The 18,178-nt window shown below is 42.7% G+C and overlaps 2 protein-coding genes and 1 long non-coding RNA gene across 3 annotated transcripts in view; 1 reads left to right on the top strand and 2 right to left on the bottom strand.

The window, feature by feature from the left end:
• The window catches only part of LOC109513878 (A-kinase anchor protein 13), a 61,290-nt gene extending 61,062 nt beyond the window's left edge, over positions 1 to 228 (bottom strand). Inside the window, exon 1 of the mRNA XM_019866576.1 lies at positions 35 to 228. The gene's annotated coding sequence lies outside the window, so the exon portion shown is untranslated. The remainder of the gene's footprint in view (positions 1 to 34) is intronic.
• A 6,514-nt stretch (positions 229 to 6,742) lies between these two features.
• On the top strand, positions 6,743 to 18,112 carry sv2ba (synaptic vesicle glycoprotein 2Ba). The gene is made up of 12 exons (XM_019866578.1): positions 6,743 to 7,243; positions 10,552 to 10,732; positions 11,364 to 11,515; positions 12,386 to 12,519; positions 13,803 to 13,892; positions 14,098 to 14,211; positions 14,289 to 14,377; positions 15,213 to 15,377; positions 15,468 to 15,601; positions 15,771 to 15,971; positions 16,196 to 16,355; positions 16,928 to 18,112. Exons 1-12 carry the CDS (start codon positions 6,763 to 6,765, stop codon positions 17,109 to 17,111), a joined length of 2,085 nt encoding a protein of 694 aa, XP_019722137.1. The 5' UTR covers positions 6,743 to 6,762; the 3' UTR covers positions 17,112 to 18,112.
• Positions 10,145 to 10,612, bottom strand: LOC109513894 (uncharacterized). Its single transcript, XR_002167885.1, has 2 exons — positions 10,507 to 10,612; positions 10,145 to 10,236 (listed from the first exon to the last, which is right to left on the bottom strand). It is a non-coding gene; the product is annotated as an uncharacterized LOC109513894 (long non-coding RNA).
• Positions 18,113 to 18,178: the final 66 nt, after the last annotated feature.

Genomic DNA, 18,178 nt, shown 5'->3' with positions numbered 1-18,178 from the left:
AACGGCTCGTGTTCTTAAAAAAAAAAGTTCTTACCTGGAAGAGAAGAGGAGGACGCTTCAGGCTCTTCTTTGGTACATAATAATTCCCATAAAGTGCCAAAAATGTCCCTTTAAACGCGTGTCGAGCGGCGGCGTGGTCCCGCGCACACACACGCACAGCACGAATAAAATGTGAACCAAGTGTGTCAACCGACTGCAATTTTTTTCACCGTAGTTGTTAGTGTCTCCCAGGACAACTCTTGGGGGCGTAGCTCAACACCGGAAGTTACGTTTCCATACACGTGACGTCACATAACTTTGACGAACATTTTACTAAATTTTAAATGACTTGAACTTAAAGTAACATTCCGCCACACTTGCCACCTCCATCCATTCGTAATGTATTGTCTATTTTTTGTGCTATTTATTGAACATGTTCACGCTATTGAGCGCCGTTTATGTCTAATTCGTTTCAGGTAATAATGATGGTAAAATATGATTCGTATGCACATTAAAATTCCATCGTTGTTTTGGGGGGGGTTGTTTTTACAATGTTGTAACTCTTCATCTCAACATACTAGACAAACCGTTAAGAATTTGTCTTGTTTTGTGGGGAAGGCTTTTAACTGTGAGTGCAACACTGACCTCTGTTGGTTCAACACACCACCAGTCGTCACAACAGAATACTTACCAGCGAGGAGTCACCAACTCATTTTAAACTGAGAACTTGGGGACTGATTACTGCCGTTTTGATACTCACTTCATATTTTTTTTCTACAATGACTTTTAACTATATGTTTATAATAATCAACATTGATATCAATCTATGTGAAGACATTGATAATTGTAAGCTCTCACAATTATTATCAACAATGATTTACCAAGGCAGGAAACTGATCAATATCAAGATCCAATACTTGATTTCTTTAAATATTGGCAAATGTGTGCATGTTCATGATTTATCATCATCACTTCTAGAACATTCCTTGGAAATCACAGCACCCTATCACTTGTGAAATATTTTCCGAACACATCTGCAAACTACTTTTGTTATCCTTGGGATCTACCTGGTACCCACGGGCACCAAGTTGGTGGCCCGTACCATACACAAACAGGAACCATAGTACTGCCCAAATAGGCTGAGTTAATACATTTGGGCCAAAATAAGTCCCTTGCTCTTCAGCCTTGTCTAATGGGAATTTTTTTTGTTTGTTTCAACAACCACAAGTAGCAAAAATACCTGTCGATTCTTGGAACCACAGGGACTTTACTGACATGGAGTTGGGGGCCACCTGAACACCACAATGCAGCTAACGCTGAAAGTGTCACAATACATTTGTCCTGGTGTTGCAGACGATTAACATGTACAAAACCCAAATGTGTTATTTTGAAAGTGTTTTTCCCATTAGGTTTGACATTATCGGTGTTAAAAACAAGAGAGGAGGTAAGAAACAAGTCGAGTTGGGTGAGCCTTGATGACGGGCAAGAGGTTTTTTTTTTCATTAGTTTAATGATTTTTTTCCAAAATAAACATGTCTGACAGGGAAGAAAAACCCCTCCGTCCTCTAATCTGCTTTAATCAATCACAAATGGGGCAACAAAAGTATTGCAGATGTCTGCTGCCTTCTCCAAGTAAACAAAACAAAACAAAAAAATAATCAAGATGTGGAAATGCAGCAAAAAGTACTTGGATTATGCTTGACCGATTAAGGAGAATTATATGAGAAAATGACATTTCTATTTGGGTTTGTGTTGCTTATTGCCTTCACCTTCTTTGCTCTTACAAGAATAAGACAACAAATGAAGTATTATCAACCTGGATGATGGCTTGATTACCAAGGCAACAGGCGGTAGTGACACTTGTACCATCATCACCTTTTGCGCTTTTCCAAGAACAAGGCAGTGGATGGTAGCAGTGTCAGTTTGTGGTTTGATTAAAAATGCATCACACGGGGGTGCCACTCCTGCAGTTTCGATGCCACTCGTGCCTTTTTCTACACTCACCGTCTGAGCTTAAATCCACTCGTCACATTCCAGGTTTATAATACTGCCATCTGCTGCCTTATTCTTGTTGGAGAACATGCGAAGGTAGAAGATGGCAGGAGTGCATGCTGCATTTGTAATCAAACCATATTGCAGACGGAAAAGACTGCAGTCTGTTGCCTTATTCTTGTAAGAACATAGTGTGGGGATGGAAAATGACAGGAGTGGCACTCCTGTGCGGTGCATTTATAGCCAAGCAATATCCCAGCCTGACACCATCCACTGCCTTTTTCTTGTAAGTGCAGAAACTATACAGGTATTGCAGGTGGGAGCTGTATAGGCACTTTTAAGAGAACCACATTTCTAAATGATAATACTCCTCATCTGGTGCCTAAATAGCACAGAAGGTGAAAGTGGGAAAAGGCAGGAGTGGCAACCCTTAATGTGGAGACATGGTCATTTGCAACGGAGGCCAGCGTAACATCGGCGAGGCGGGTAAACGAACATGACACAAAGAGGTACACAGCTGCTTTTGTGTGGCCCAACAAAAGCGGCTTTTATCGCTTTAGACTTTGGACAGAAGAGATGGAAGAGGGACCCCTGCCCCACCGCCAAATAGACCGAGTAAACACGAGGAAGCAGGGAGGGGATATCGGATGAAGTGGCTTCATTTACTTCCTTGCTAATTCCAGCCACAACCGTTAAAAAGCTTTGCTATCGTTGAAAAGCAAGTTTGGCAAGTTCAAATCTCCACATTTTAATTTACATTTTAATCCAAAACATGAAGAAAATGCATTTTAAATGTTTTTTTGTGTGTTTTTTTAATTAGCACCTCCAAATCTGAGACCGTGGACCTCAGTCTGAAATGGGTGGAATACCCCCTCCAGGATACGAATGAGGTCCTGTCCCAAGTGAAGGAATTTATGTATCTTGGCGTCTTGTTCATGAATAAGGGGAGGATGGAACGGAAGACCGACCAGCGGATCGGTGCAGTGCCTGCACTGATGCAGACTCAGTAACGGTCTGTCATGGCAAGAAAAAAGGATCTTCCTGTCCAGATCACATATACAATTGACCAAAATGTGTTTCCTGCGCACGGTTTCTGGGCTCTCCTTTAGAGATAGGGTGAGAAGCTCGATCATCGAGGAGGGACTCAGAGTTGAGCTGCTGAAACTTTGCATCAAGAGGAGCCAAATGAGGTCTCTCGGGTATCTGGTTAGGATGACTCCTGGGTGCCTTCCTGTTGAGGTGTTCTGGGCACATCTCACCTGGAGGAAGACAACCCAGGACACGCTGGAGACCAGCTGGCCTGTGAATGCCTTGGGACTCCTGGGCTGGATGAAGTGGCTGGGGTGAAGGACAACTGGCCTTCCCTGCTCAAGCTGCTGCCCCCATGACGATAGGTGGAAAAAGATAGATAGTTGGATGGATTTATATTGTTGTTTTTTATAATAAATTAATAATACAGGTACTTGTACCTAGACACTTCCAGTCATAACCACAAGGGGTCAGTGTTGATCTCACACTGCAATGTATCAAACTTGAGTTGTCAGAGCACCCATGTAATACAGTAAATACAGGCATGCATTTGTGTGTGTGTGTGTGTGTGTGTGTGTGTGTGTGTGTGTGTGTGTGTGTGTGTGTGTGTGTGGGTGTGTGTGCATCAACAACAACATAAAGCATGATGGTATCCATAAAAAGTACTTCCACTGAGCACATGTTTGGAACACATCAAACAACATCTGTGCGATCCTCACATCATGTCAGGTGACCTAAAGTCCAGTCAACCCTGTCCAACGGGATGTGAGGGATTTGCGCTGGGACACTTTAATTCCTCCCACTCACCTGCAAGACATTCCGCTTCCATTCAGCAGAGACGGACGGATTAACAGTCGCTGGTCCTTTAATTAAAAGGCCAAGACACTGAAGGAACATCATTTAGCCAACAAAGAGTGGCATGTTTCCATTCGGGGCAAATGCCGCAGTGCCCCACTAGATCCAGCAGATGGTGCTGTGGTAACATAAAGTTTCTTTCTTATCTAATTTTCCAATACATAAGGTTCTTACAATGGATGGATATTCTATGCTTAGTACAAAGTAGTAAAAGAGTAATTACAGCCCATTGGTTACATGTCATTCATTTGGCACAGGGCAGCGTCCTAACAGATATTGTAAATGATGAAGTGATGAATGAAGACATGCCGACTGGGTTTTAAAAATGAGGATGTGTTTAATTTATAAATCACATCCCACAAAATCTTAAATTGAACTGGTTTTAATTCATATTAGCCACTTGTGAGATGACAAACAGGGTTGTTTGCACTATGACAAACTCGCACAGGAAGGGAGATGTGGGAGGGGCTTAACGAAGGTGGCGCAAGCATGGCTGGGCTAAATTTAGCCAATAGCTTTGCCGGGGTGGAGCTAATCCGCTTTGCGTTGGAATTATCTGGCCTCGGGATTATAGGGAGCTTTGTGCTTCTACTCCCTGGAATGATGTCCCATTGCAGACTGTACCAAATCACCTGCTGGAGTGGGTGGGTCATCAATGTACATCCAATGACATCATATCATATCATAGGTCAGAAAAATTCAGATTTTATCAGAGGACAGATGTCATTGAGAACTAAGTGCTCTTGCTTGGAGGTTACAGCACTCACTTTGAAGACATCTAGTTTGTGGTTAGGGTTGAGGTTTATTTTCATGTTAGGACTAAGGCCTAGGATTTGGGTTTTGGGTTATGGTTGAGGGTTAACAGAGAGGTTTGGGATTGGGGTTAAGGGTGGATCAAAGGGTGAGATTCTGCTTTAGAATGAAAAATATGCGGTTTGCACGGGAATGGGACATCGTTTTTTTTTTTTTAACTTCCTCTTTATTTAAGGCCCCCCATCTGGATAAAAACTGAAAAAAGGACAAAAACAGAACGGATAAAAGCAATACCGTATAAAAATATTTTCTTCATACAAATTTATTCTGAGCAATGAGTTCCGCAATCCTGTAGAATTCTGTGTTTTCTGTGAAAGAGAAGTGTTCAGCATTCAGATGGACATAAGATAATAAGATAAGATATCCTTTATTTGTCCCATGTCCACATGTAGAGAATTTTTTTCCTACCATGTCTGTGCTCTACTTAATGAAATTCTAGTTTGTATGGACAGATTTAGAGATAGATGAGTCGGCCCGTATTAACAAAGATGACATTGCAAAGAGTGCACACATCGAGAATCCAAATGAGCCAGCTACTGGTGTCCTGAGTCCTTTTAATAAGAGATCTCAGCTGTTTGGGTTGGGTGTCACAGACAGGACCGTACCATTCGTCTACGCAGGGTGAGGGTCAGACTCCTGTAGGGATGATCCCGGGTGAGGCAGGGTGGCGTTGAGCAGGGGTGGGGGGGAGTTGTCGTATCGTGAGGTTGGATGCTAATCCCTCAGGCTTGACTGCATCACGGTCTCGGGATAAAGTGACATGTCAGCTTTGGCCGTTTGAAAATGCCCCTTGGACCTTTTTTTTGTGCTCCGAAGTGGTTTAATGGAAGGCCCGTCTGGTAAGAGAACTTTATGTTTAACTTTATTTTACCGATTTAGCAAAGCGAGTGCTCACTGATCAATTTTGTTGTAGTCGAGCATGATCAAATCTATAAACTGAGTTCCAGGTTGAAGCCCAACTAAGCCTCCATGTTACTTCCGTCAGGACTAAAATGTCACTGATCTATCCTAATGGATACATCCTTTCTTATCTAGCACTAAAAGTACGACATTGGAGTACAATGCTAACAATTTTAGGAACATTAAGTTACTTATTACCGGCCAAATGAGTTTAAATAGGTGAGCGAACATCACTGACATTTGTCCTTTAACTTGGTAAGGTCAATTGAGATTAGATACAATTTAGTCTCAGGTAAAATTATTTCTGGATGTGTCATAGTCATTTCCTCTTTGAGTCTAAAACTCCAAAAGTAATTTCTAGAAGCTTTTAGAAAAACTTGTGTTTGCTGCATTTGACATAACACACACAAAAAAAAAAAAAAAACATGAAAAGTAGCCAGTCAGTTGCTAAGTAAATGCTATTTTAAATGCCTTCAATTATGCGGCTGAATTTTCCACCACTAGAAAGAAACAATTAAATAAAGAAAAATAAACAAGTAAATAAAATGTTGTCCTGGGATGGTGGTGTAAACTTTCCCACATAATAAAATAATTTTCAAAAATGATTTTAGTGAAATTTACATTTTCAGGTGAAATGTGATTGTTCATAGTAACACGTGAGAAAATATATGTAACATATAGCTTTTAAATCATTTTATCTGGCATCTTTTTTATATTTCTCATTTTAAAGTGGTGATGCATTCTTAAAGTGTAAAAAGAAGTTAACCTGCATGAATAGTAATAATACATGGCACGCCACTTTGATTTCAGAGTTATCTTCAATATATACTGAAAATACAAAAACAAAGATCGACTAACACTTAAAATCTGTGATAATGTAGGTCAAATTATATTCTCCTGCATTTTAGATTCATTCTGAAATTTTACCCAAAAACCCAATACCTCTAACTTTTTGTGAGTATATGACGTATTCACCTTCTTGGTATCAGTAATACTGGCCTTGTATAAAAATCTTGCAGTATTGCATCCCACTATTGTTTACTCACTGCATTACTGTGATCTTTTGAAGTTGTTGAAGATGCTTGTTATGTTTTAGGTTGAGGATGCGAAGATCATAGCGCATCGTCGCAGCCTGCTGAACCCTTGGAGCAGACACTCGGACGTCTCGGAGGACCAGAAGCCTGCAAGGCCGCCATGAATGACCCATATCAGAACAACGTTAACCAGCAGTTGACCGAAGCGGGCGAGTACACTTACAGCCAAGATGGCGGCGGTCAGGACAGATACCCCTACCAGACAAACTACCCGCCCCAGGAGGAGGACGCCGCCAGCGATGCCACAGAGGGCGCGGACGAGGACGAGCAGATGTATGAGGGCGAGTACCAGGGCGTTCCACACCCGGATGAGATCAAGGAGGCCCGGCGGGCGGCGCGCCTCGAGGCCAAGCGGAAGGCCCGACTGGCTGCCCAGCAGGAGGAATACGATGAGGACAACCTGCCGGAGCAGTACGAGACCATCATGGAGGACTGCGGACATGGTCGCTTCCAGTGGATGCTCTTCGTGGTGCTGGGCCTGGCGTTGATGGCCGACGGTGTGGACGGCTTCGTGGTGGGCTTTGTCATGCCCAGCGCCGAGAAGGACATGTGCATATCCAACTCGGACAAGGGCTTGTTGGGTAAGTGGCGGAGAAAGAACCACCAAACCTTGGAAGTCATCCCAACAAGACTGACAGCATACTGTAAATCACCGGTTCTCAAATGGAGGGTCTGGCCCCAAAAGTGGGTCGCTGGCCCCTTTTGGGTAGGTTGTGAACAGCTTGTCAAAACAAAAAAAAAAACACAATAATAATAATAATAATAATAATAATAATAATAATAATAAGTAGTATCAGTATGGTTGGTTTGTTGGTTAATTTTTGTGTGGATGTTTGGTTGATTGGTTGCTTGCTTGCTTTTGGGTGTTAGTTAGTTAGTTAGTTAGTTAGTTAGTTAGTTAGTTGGTTAGTTAGTTAGTTAGTTAGTTAGTTTTGGGTTGTTTGGTTGGCTTGTTAATTGCTACTTGTTTTTGGCTGGTTGTGAGTGAGCAGGTGTTGGACAAACGGTTAATTGTTAACTCATTTGTTTGTTGGGTCAGTTGGTCAATCAGTTAGTTGGAGAAAACAAACTACAGATTTTAACGAAGGTTTTTAAACAGGTGGTCCATCCAGGCAAAGGTGCAATTCAAGGAATTATATTTTTTCAATGTTTGCCATTACAGTCCACTTGCATTGGGGCGAACTGAGAGCAGCTACTCAATGTATGTTGCAAAGGGAGCGAATGTTAAATCTCATGATGACACCACCAACAAGACTGAAGTGGGAAACTATCACCCACTCCACCTAATCATTTAATGGTATCATATTAACTGATTGACTGACCGTCCATCCATTCCAAATCCAAATTCACCCATTTGCGTTTAGCTCTATCCATAGTCATTCGCTGAAAAAGCGACCCATTCATTGTTTCTGTGAGTTGATTGTGCCGAGCCGTAGAAAAAGGACTCGCAATCAGTATGCCGCACAGGTCCAAATCGCAGGGAAATAACGTCTGTTCCTCGTCCCGCAAGAGCAAATGAAAGCCTCTCACCTTGATGCTGCGGCCTGCTGCACAGATCGAGTGTACATCATTTCATCTTAACAACAGGCTCCAGAGATGCTGTGGTGCAAGCGATGGATGAGGAAGCGGGTGGTGATTGCATCCTGCCTGCGCGCGCGCGTGTGTGTGTGCGTGTTCGCAGGCTAATATGGAACATGTTCCTGCGGTGGTCGAGGCAAAGTGCCGTCAGACACGCTTGGAGCCTCTGACGATTGTGCGGGTAAAGCAGCCCCGGCGTAAATGGGCTGGCGGCGTCTTGTTTGGGCAGAGCCAAAGGGGAGCGGTGCGCCATTGGCGCCGAAAATATGAATCATATCAGCAGAATGATCCGCTTTGATTCACGCTCAGGCTCCTCCAACGGGGGGCACAGATGGGGTTCAGAATAACAATTCTTTGCTTCTTACTCTTCATGAACCACATGATCGGTTCTTCATTGGACCGGACTTTTTCTTGCCTCCTTACCAGGAGGATTGACAGACAATCCAAAGTACAAATGAGGTTGAATGCTTGACCTTTACTATCAGCGGAGTGTTAGGTTTGACAGCCGTCGAAACGCAAAGTGTCAGACTAGAAGTTATGTTTGGCTCACAGTTAATGAGTTAGTTCATTGGTTGGCTTGCTGGTTAGTTGGTTCATTGGTCAGTAAGTCTCTCAGTCAAGTAAGTGGTTTGTTTGGATGGTCAGGTAGTTAGTCCACCATGCATCAAAAGATTAATTAGCTAACTAATTAGTTTGGTCGTTTGGTCGGCTGGCTAGTTAGTTGGAGGGTGGGTTAGTCACTAATATGTAGTTTGATTGTTTACTTGGATTGAATCGGCGAGTGGATCGGTTGCGGTTGGTTGGATGTAGGATAGCTTGTTAACTTGTTTTGTTGGCCAGTTGGTCTGATGAAAGGTTCATGAATGAATTAGTTGGTCAGTCAGTCAAGTGGTTTGTCGGTTTAAATCGTAGGTTACTCAGATTTGGTCGTGGGTGCCTAGTTGAAAAGTAGGTTGGTTCATTGTTTGGTTGGTCAGTCAGTCAGTTTCTTCATTGGTTGGTTGGTGGGTGGGTTAGTATGCTGGTTAATTTGTTGGTTGGTTGGTTCTCCAGTGAATTTATTGGATTAGTTAATAAAAGGTTGGTTGGTTGGGTGATTTGTTGGTTGGATGTAGATTACTTCATGAAATAGTTGGTCAGACAATGCATGGGTGTTTGCTTGAATGATACGTTGGTTAGTTCATTAGTTGGTTAGTTAGTTAGTTGGTTGGTTGGTTAGTTAGTTAGTTGGTTGGTTGGTTGGTTGGTTGGTTGGTTGGTTGGTTAGTTGGTCAGTCGGGGTGTTGGTTGGGTGTGTGGAAGCTAGGTTAGTTAGTTAATCTGTTGATTAGCCTCCACACGATCTAGGGCTTTTCCATTTTGCTCAGCAGACTCCATTGGGCTGGATCACAGAAAGATTATAGACGCGAATCAGAAAACCATAGCCCTGGTAGTGTGCAGTATTCACAATGAAATATTACTCTGTCTTCAATATCAAACACAAAAAGAATGCAGCATCAGTCATTTAAGGGCAGTTCCCTCTTTGTTCAAGGCCTCCGCTTTAGGAGAGAACTTGTAGGAGGTGGACCAGGTTACGTAGGAGGAGGCGTGCAGAGCCACTAATCCGCACGGAAGGCGCACACGATGGCTGCACGTGCCGTTAAGCCGTTTATGGGCATGCTGTATTTAGGGCCATGTAGTAAAACAGAGCAGGTTGGGAGGCACGGATGACTGGGGGGGTCTATTAAATCCCCCCCGAGACATTAAGAGGAAGTTCATAATGGTTTGTATCTAATGGGCAGCGCGGCGGGTCGTTCTTTGAAGCGGTACAGAAATGGCTCAACTGGACTTGAACACCTGCTGACCGAGGCGACACCATTAACAAATCCTTAATGGCGGCGGAAAAACATTTGCCAGGAGCCAACTTCAACGTTTTATGATGCTGACCTTTATTTCTTATTCCTGCCGCATGAATATTCAGCCATCTTGATCGCTGGCGTCAACATGAAGTCAGTCTCTAAAAACATACATTAGCAAATCAAATGGGGACTTCGACGCGCTCATAGAAGGGGGAAGGGTGCCTCCTAGTGGACATTAGATGTATTTCTAGTACCGGAGTCTTACAGGCCACAGCTTAACTGACACATGTAATGAGGTCCTTTGCGAAGCCTATCATGCTCACACTTTATTAATACACTCAGGGACGTACTGAAATCAAATAGCATGAAATAGTATCACATAAAAATAACATTTAATATATTCAGAATAAAAATAAGAGCAGGCTTACTGTTTTGCCACAATGCGTAACAAGTGGTGTGCCCGTGTCTGTCAGGATTGCTGGTGTACGTGGCCATGATGGTGGGCGCACTGGTGTGGGGGGGTCTGTGCGACAAGATGGGGCGCAGGAAGTGCCTGATCTACGTGCTGTCCATCGATCTGCTCTTCTCCTTTCTGTCGTGCTTCGCTCAGAGCTACGGCTTCTTCGTCTTCTTCAGGTTCTGCTCCGGCTTTGGGTGAGATGCCCGCACATTTGACTTCAATTAAATTCCCATTTGCATGTACAAAATGTCAATGTCATTACCGCTGACCTTTACCGTAAATAATTCACATTTGCAGCATTATTTAAATTAACGTTCACATTTGCATTCCATAGGATACTATTAGTGGTTGTGTGTGTGTGTGTGTGTGTGTGTGTGTGTGTGTGTGTGTGTGTGTGTGTGTACATGCATTTCCACACAAGAGGTCAAGCGTGCTTGTTTCAAGCAGTTACTTCCAGTTCACTGTAAAACAAACAAAAAAGACAATTAAACATCCCATTGTTGTAAAAGCACAAAAACAGTCAAACATATCAGACAATTGTATTTATTTATTTATTTTTATGCTCATAAGTTTAACATTATGATCAGGCAAAATGCCACAGACAGGCAACAGAAAAATGTGAATGTTCATAAACAGGCCACTGACTGCATACTGTATAAACCCATTATAAAAAAAAAGATCTCTTAAAAATTGGCAATGTCACGTGGGAAACCAATGTTGAACTACAATATCGCAAAGGTACACTGTCTTACAAATGTTACCAGAGGATATTCTTACGGATTCCATTACACAAGTGGATAACAATTACAGATACATTTCTTCTAGAATCGGAGGCTCCATCCCCATCGTGTATACGTACTTCACCGAGTTCCTGCAGATGGACAAACGTGGCGAACATCTGAGCTGGCTTTGCATGTTCTGGATGTTGGGAGGCCTCTACGCTTCCTTCACAGCCTGGGGGATCATCCCCCACTACGGTAACACACGCACACACACACACACACACACACACACACACACACACACACACACACACACACACACACACACACACACACACCTTCCTTCTTCTGTACAGCTGAAAAACAGTACTTCAATAAATGCATGAATAACCCCCAACACCTTGTGTTTTCATTGTTTCATTAACCATAAAAAACCAAATTTAGGACATATTTTTTTGCCAAAATTTCAAACAAGGACAAACCCATTTGTCATGAAGTAGACACACTTTATTCGCTTTAGCAGACCAAATAGAGTGATGCAGTGGGCCTGATCTGGCCCCCGGGCCATGTGTTTGATGCAATGGATTTTAGAATTTTCGACGTTACCATAAACATCAGAGACAATGCTAAAAATGTTCAAATGTCTTGAACTTTAATGGCCGTATGCTTGTTAACAGTGAAGAGATGTTATTTTTTGTCAAAGTCAAACATAAGCAGAACAAAAAGGACAAGTTCAAGCCTTTGATGAACTTCGATTTACCATCTTTTTTTTTTTTTTTTTTTTTAATCATCAACGACAATTTACATTCTTCAACGAACATACCGGAGCAAAAACAACAACACACACAGTGAAGAGTCTGTTACTTCTGCTAACAACCCAGGCTACCTGCGAATAGGTGAGCGTTTCAGGATAGGTTGCACGGGGAAAAAAACAAACTTGTTTTGAATTTCTAAATTGTGAACCCCAAATAGGCTGGGGTTCACCGCGCATGAACGTTCAACAGCAATGTAATCATTTACACAGCATCATACAGTATAGAAAGGACAAGGAGATCCGACAGGAACACAGACAAAATTGGCATTGCGACTCTGACTTACTGTGAAATGTCGTCCACGGGCTTCCAGGTTGGGGATTTGCCATCGGCACGGAATTCCAGATGCACAGCTGGAGACTCTTTATCCTGGTGTGTCTCTTTCCCACTCTGGCTGCTCTTGTCGGCGTCTTCTTCATGCCGGAAAGTCCGCGATTCCTCCTGGAGGTGAGCAATACCTGTTTTTTTAGTCTTAGTGCAGTGGTTCTTAACCTTTTTAGAGGTACCAAACCCAACCAGTTAATATGCACATTCACCGAACCCTTCATGAGTGATTTTTTTAAAAAAATAAATTCAAGGTATAAAAAAACCCCGCATTTATTAAAAACAGAAAAAAGTCAAGAAAACTTCAAGACATAAGTATACTTTTTTTTTTAATTGCACGATGTACTATCACGACAGTCACACTTTTTTTTTTTGTAATTGTACGACGTACTATCACGACAGTCACACGTTGACTACGAAGCGAACTAAATTTCTCACAGCACTGATTGGACAACAATGTCATGTGATCAACTGCAGCCAGTGATGGCCAAGCGGGCGTGTCATAACATGTTAAGTAGCGTGTGTCTTAGCCTCCACTGCGGAGACTCGGTCGATCCCCTGAGACCGACTCACCGAACCACTGGCGTTCAATCGAACACAGGTTAAGAACCACTGGTCTCGTGTTTTATGTTCGCTGAATGAGATTGGGTTCCTTCTATTGAGACACCCTCCGTCCAAAAGCAACACGCCATCGCGATGCCGTGGTAGCGAAGGCTCGCAAAACCATCAACCGGAACACCGCGCACCCCGCCGGTGTCTTCCAGCACTTTGTCAGCCACTTAACCACATGCGGTGTCATGATTGGTTTAGTGTATCACAGCCAGGTCCCGAATACAAACACTCTTACACAACTGCATACCTGACTGCAGCGTGGAGAGTAAAAAATTGAGCATGAATGATAAATGAGAGATGGTGATGGATATGGTCAGTTTTGTTGGCGCAGCGAGCAATGACACGGATATTTGTGGTTTCTTCAGAATTTTGAAAAGACTCTTTGTCATAGTGATCCTGTACAAAGCAGGATATGCCTTCATTTTTTTTTTACATATGTAGTGTAAATTCGTCACAAGATGAATTAATGTGGCACAAAAATACTTTATAGCAGCACATCGCAGCAAAGTTTTTTTTTCATTTTTTATTACATGTATAAGATACACTCATCTTAAAACAATATCCTGGTATTTGAATGTATTTAATTGTCCACTACTTATTACCAGTTGATCTAGTAGGTTTTATTTTCCAGGACATTCTACTCAATAGGTAGTATGGAACGAGTGAATAATTGTGAACACAGCCTTGCTCTTCCGGATGTGAACAGTGAAACACAAACAATAAAGTGGTACATGAGCAAATACATACACGCACAGATAATATTCATCCAATTGGAGATACTTGGTTCATTTCAGAGTGCCAGACACGACGAGGCGTGGATGGTCCTGCGTCGTGTTCACGACACCAACTGGAAGGCCAAAGGCGAACCTGAGAGAGTCTTCACTGTGAGTGATGGGTTTGTTATTAACAAACTCAATCGGTGCTTGAAATTTCACATAAGAAAATAATAGCTGTCTTGCGGGAAAGAAAGCAACCATATTTTTGAATGCCAAGACTTTTCTAATTGAAAACTTGATGGTATGAAAATATGCAAAAAAAAATTTTTTTAATACTATAGCACAATATTGAAACAGTGTTGTTGCAACACAGGCAACCAACATCAAAACGCCGCAGACGCAGGAAGACGAGTTCATCGAAATCCAGAGCGATACGGGCACCGCCTTCCAGCGTTGGACTGTCAGACATATGACCATGCTGCAGCAGGTCGCGAACGACACCACCTCGGTTCCTCCCAAATCAATTCTCATCCTCACACTGTATACTTCCTTTTTGTCTTTCAGGTGATGGCTAACGTGATGTCACTGTCTGCGCCTGACCTGCGACTGCAAGGCCTCTTCCTGGCCATCGTTTGGTTCTGTCTGGCCTTCAGGTACTTCAACACAGTGGTTCCCAAACTGAGGTCAGGGGACCCCCGGCAGTTTGCCAGCCAATACTTTGTAATTAGCAATAAATGATGTTTTATCATTTTCAAAAGTACATCATTATTTATGGGGACCAGCATGTCAATTAAACAAACTAAACTAAGAGTACTCCCTCACCGAGACTTGCAAATTGCAAATCAATTTTCCCAGAATTTCTATGATTTTTTTTTCTATTCATGGATTTCTATTTAAAAAAACATTGCAAATGTGTGTATTTTAGCTAAATTCATTTGAATTTTCTGAATTTCCAAATGAAATTTTAGAATGTTTATTTCCAAAATGTCTTAAATAATTTTCAAACTGTTCTGATCATGGTTCAAATTTTTAAAAAGAATAAGAAGACAAAAAAGAAGAGGAAGAACAAAAAAAAACATTTTGATGTGTTGAATGCAGTTTTGGTTGAACTCAAATAATTGTCAAATTTTCAAAATTAAGTTTTAGAGTCCTATTTTCCAAATTTAATATAATGATCCAGCCTAACTACTTAAGCACACACACACCGAGTAAATACATCATGAGGGGAAAAGTGTTGGATGCAGTTTTAGTTCATTATCATTTTTTAAATTCCAGGATTCAATGTGAGATGTCAGTGGAGAAAATTCTTCCCGTTGAAATAACTTTGAGAATAATTGCTTGAATGGATGCTAAGCGAAAACTTGCTGGCTAATCTAACTGTTAGCATCAGCGGTATGATACGTGTGTGTGTGTGTGTGTGTGTGTGTGTGTGTGTGTGTGTGTGTGTGTGTGTGTGTGTGTGTGTGTGTGTGTGCGTGTGTATGTTAGCTACCATGGGCTCGGAGTGTGGTTCCCCGACATGATCAAGTACATGCAGTACGAGGAGTACGAATCCAAAGTGCGCATTTTCCACCGGGAACGCGTGGAGCGTTTCCACTTCAACTTTTCCTTGGTCAACCAGGTGCACCGCGAGGGCGAGTACATCCACGACAAGTACGGTCACAGCCTCCGTTCATAATATCAGGAAGTGAGCCGACAGGAATTGAATTGAACCTGATCTTGTGTTTGCGCGTTGTTTTTTAGGTTTGCAAACATTGAGATCAAGTCGGTCAAGTTTGAAGACTCTTTGTTTGAGAACTGCTACTTTGAGGACATCAAGTCCACCAACAGCTTCTTTGAGAACTGCACCATCAAAAACACAGTTTTCTACAACACAGGTACATAGGCAAACCTCAAGTACAAAGTACTAGGTTTTTAACTTACTTATTTTGAGTGATTGTTACTCAAATCTTGTGTAGTATTGACGACAATAGCATGTATTGAATACTTGCAAATAGGCAATAGTTTTGTTGTTATTAACAACTCTGGAATTTTGTCACTGACCAGACCTGTGGCAAGAGAAGTTCAAAGACTGCCGCATGGAGAACACCACCTTCCTGCACCCCAAGAAAGGCTGCCACCTCAATTTCCAGGAGGAGAACGACATAGTCATTTATCTAGTCAGCTTCTTGGGCAGCTTGGCGGTGCTGCCAGGCAACATCATCTCGGCGCTCTTCATGGACAAGATCGGACGAATCCGTATAATAGGTCAGTTGCTTCTATCAAGCCATCTTTCTGCTAAGTGTGACAGTTCAGTTTGCTTCACCGCCGTTGTTACGCTCTTCAATAGAGAACCAAACCATACTACAGTACTGTAATTTTTGACCAGGCAAATGCCATCATGCTTATACTGTAAAAAAATTGAACCAAAACGTACCTCTTGGTGGCAACGGGACAAAAATGCCTTGCTGTTCGATATCTTATCTTTCCAGGTGGTTCCATGCTCGCGTCATCTGCCTGCACCTTTCTACTGCTGCTGAGCTTCAGTCAAGGAGCGGTTATATGTTGGCAGTGTCTGTTCTATGGCGCTAGCGTGGCAGCCTGGAACGGACTGGAGGTCATTTCTGTGGAACTGTACCCGTCATCTAAAAGGTAGAGTCAAACATTAGTCGGTGGTTATTAAACATCAAAAGATGTCTCATTGGATGGGTAGGTAGGTCGGTAGCTAGGTAGGTAGCTCGGTCGGTAGCTAGGTAGGTACATTAGAAAGGTATGTACGTAGGTAGCTAGGTAGGTAGCTAGGTAGATACATTAGAAAGGTATTTAGCTAGGTAGCTAGGTAGGGTAGAGTAGATAAGCAAGGTTGGTTGGGTAGGTACAGTCAGGTAGATAGGAAAGGTACAGATTAGGTAGGTAATGGAAGATTTGACACCAGCCTATAATTACAGAGCCTCTCTGGACTGAAGTGGGCCGCTGAAGTAAGGGTTGAATAACAGTGGTGATTTACGTCCGTATATGGAAGGGCCTGTAGATTATGTGGGTGGATAACTAAATTAGGCAGGTTGGTAGATTGGGTAGGTAGCTGGGTTTGCTCTTTGGGTAGGTAGGCAGGTGGGTGTGTAGGTAGATTTGGTAGGCAAGTAGGTAGGTACAGTGTATCACAAAAGTGATTACACCCCTCCTGACATTTTTGTAAATACTTACCGTATATCTTAACTTTGCAGAGGCACAGCGTTTGGCATCCTCAACGGCATCTGCAAGTTGGCCGCCATCATCGCCAGCTTCATCTTTGCGGCATTCGTGGGCATCACCAAGATCATCCCCATCTTCTTGGCCTTCTCTGCGCTCGTTTGCGGGGGTCTGCTGGCGTTAAAGCTGCCCGAGACCCGGGAGAAGATCCTGTCTTGAACACAGCCAAACGTCGCCGCCTGCGCCAGCAAGGCCACCGCCGACGGGCCGTCTGACCACGGCTGACCACAAGTCATTTGGGGCATACGCCGCGCATCCAGAACTGGATGTTTTTCATTGCCTACGTGGACCTTCACTTGCCGTTCCCGTTACGATCCTCAGGCCCGCCCGGATCATGTGTGAATATGAAACTAGCGCTTGTCTTTTTATTTGTATTTTCCTCCGTCTTCGGTTCACGTAGTCATGTCCTGTGAGGTCCGCTTTAAGAAGACAGAACAGTGCTTTAAAGATGATGTACTTCCTGTCGCCATGTTGTGCTTTGGTTTCCCATTCACATCCGGAAAAAAGGCCAAAAGTTTCCACTAGGCAGTTCAAACATGTCCACGCTCAATTCGTTGGCGGCTAACACTTGACGTTTACATAGCATTAGCGATCCAAACCCCCCAACCCCCCCCCCCAAAACCCCCACCCCCACATTATTGGATTAGTCCTACAAGTTCTTTTAGTTTTATTCAACAAACATTTTTGTCATAAAAATGTTTTTTTTTTTTGTTTCTGAATCACAAGATTTGGTGATGAACTGCAACAATGTATCGTGACTTGAGGACTAATATGGTAGTGACGGCCTGTGCTTCTCTCAAATGTCGAGCGATAGTGCGAGCTCCTCTTAACTGCGAATCAAATTTTTAAAAATTGTGTGAACCTGCTGCGAACTTGCGCTCTTCAAGTCGCTTGCACAATTATGGCTGTAGCAGGATTTAACACACTAAAATTTACTGCTTGGTGGAAACTGTGACAAGAAATGACTGATCGTGTAGAAAATACCTGTTCATTCCGCAAGTGTGTCCTATTTGAATAGTCCTATTTAAATATCATGCATAGAGTATTTTCTGTTTAAAAGTTTAGTTAAAAGTTTTCTGGTCTTCCGGATTTTCTACCTTGTTTTTTTCATCAGGTTCTGTCTTGTAGTCATCATAATGTGTTGTTTTTTTTTTTGTGTGTGTGTGTGTGTGCGTGTGTGTGTGTGTGTGTGTGTGTGTGTGTGTGTGTGGGTGTGTGTGTGTGTG

The sequence above is a fragment of the Hippocampus comes genome, unplaced genomic scaffold, assembly GCF_001891065.2.
Source record: "Hippocampus comes isolate QL1 unplaced genomic scaffold, H_comes_QL1_v1.1 scaffold82, whole genome shotgun sequence".
Lineage (NCBI taxonomy): Eukaryota > Metazoa > Chordata > Actinopteri > Syngnathiformes > Syngnathidae > Hippocampus > Hippocampus comes.
The sequence above is the reverse complement of the archived record's forward strand: the minus strand, read 5'-3'. Positions and strand labels throughout refer to the sequence as shown.

Excerpts from the sequence above, each read along its gene's own strand:
- sv2ba (XM_019866578.1), top strand. The coding sequence starts at position 6,763 with ATGAATGACCCATATCAGAACAACGTTAACCAGCAGTTGACCGAAGCG. Across the intron at positions 13,893-14,097 it reads AACCTGAGAGAGTCTTCACT|GCAACCAACATCAAAACGCC; the intron begins GTGAGTGATGGG and ends GTTGCAACACAG. Across the intron at positions 14,378-15,212 it reads TGGTTCTGTCTGGCCTTCAG|CTACCATGGGCTCGGAGTGT; the intron begins GTACTTCAACAC and ends TGTGTATGTTAG.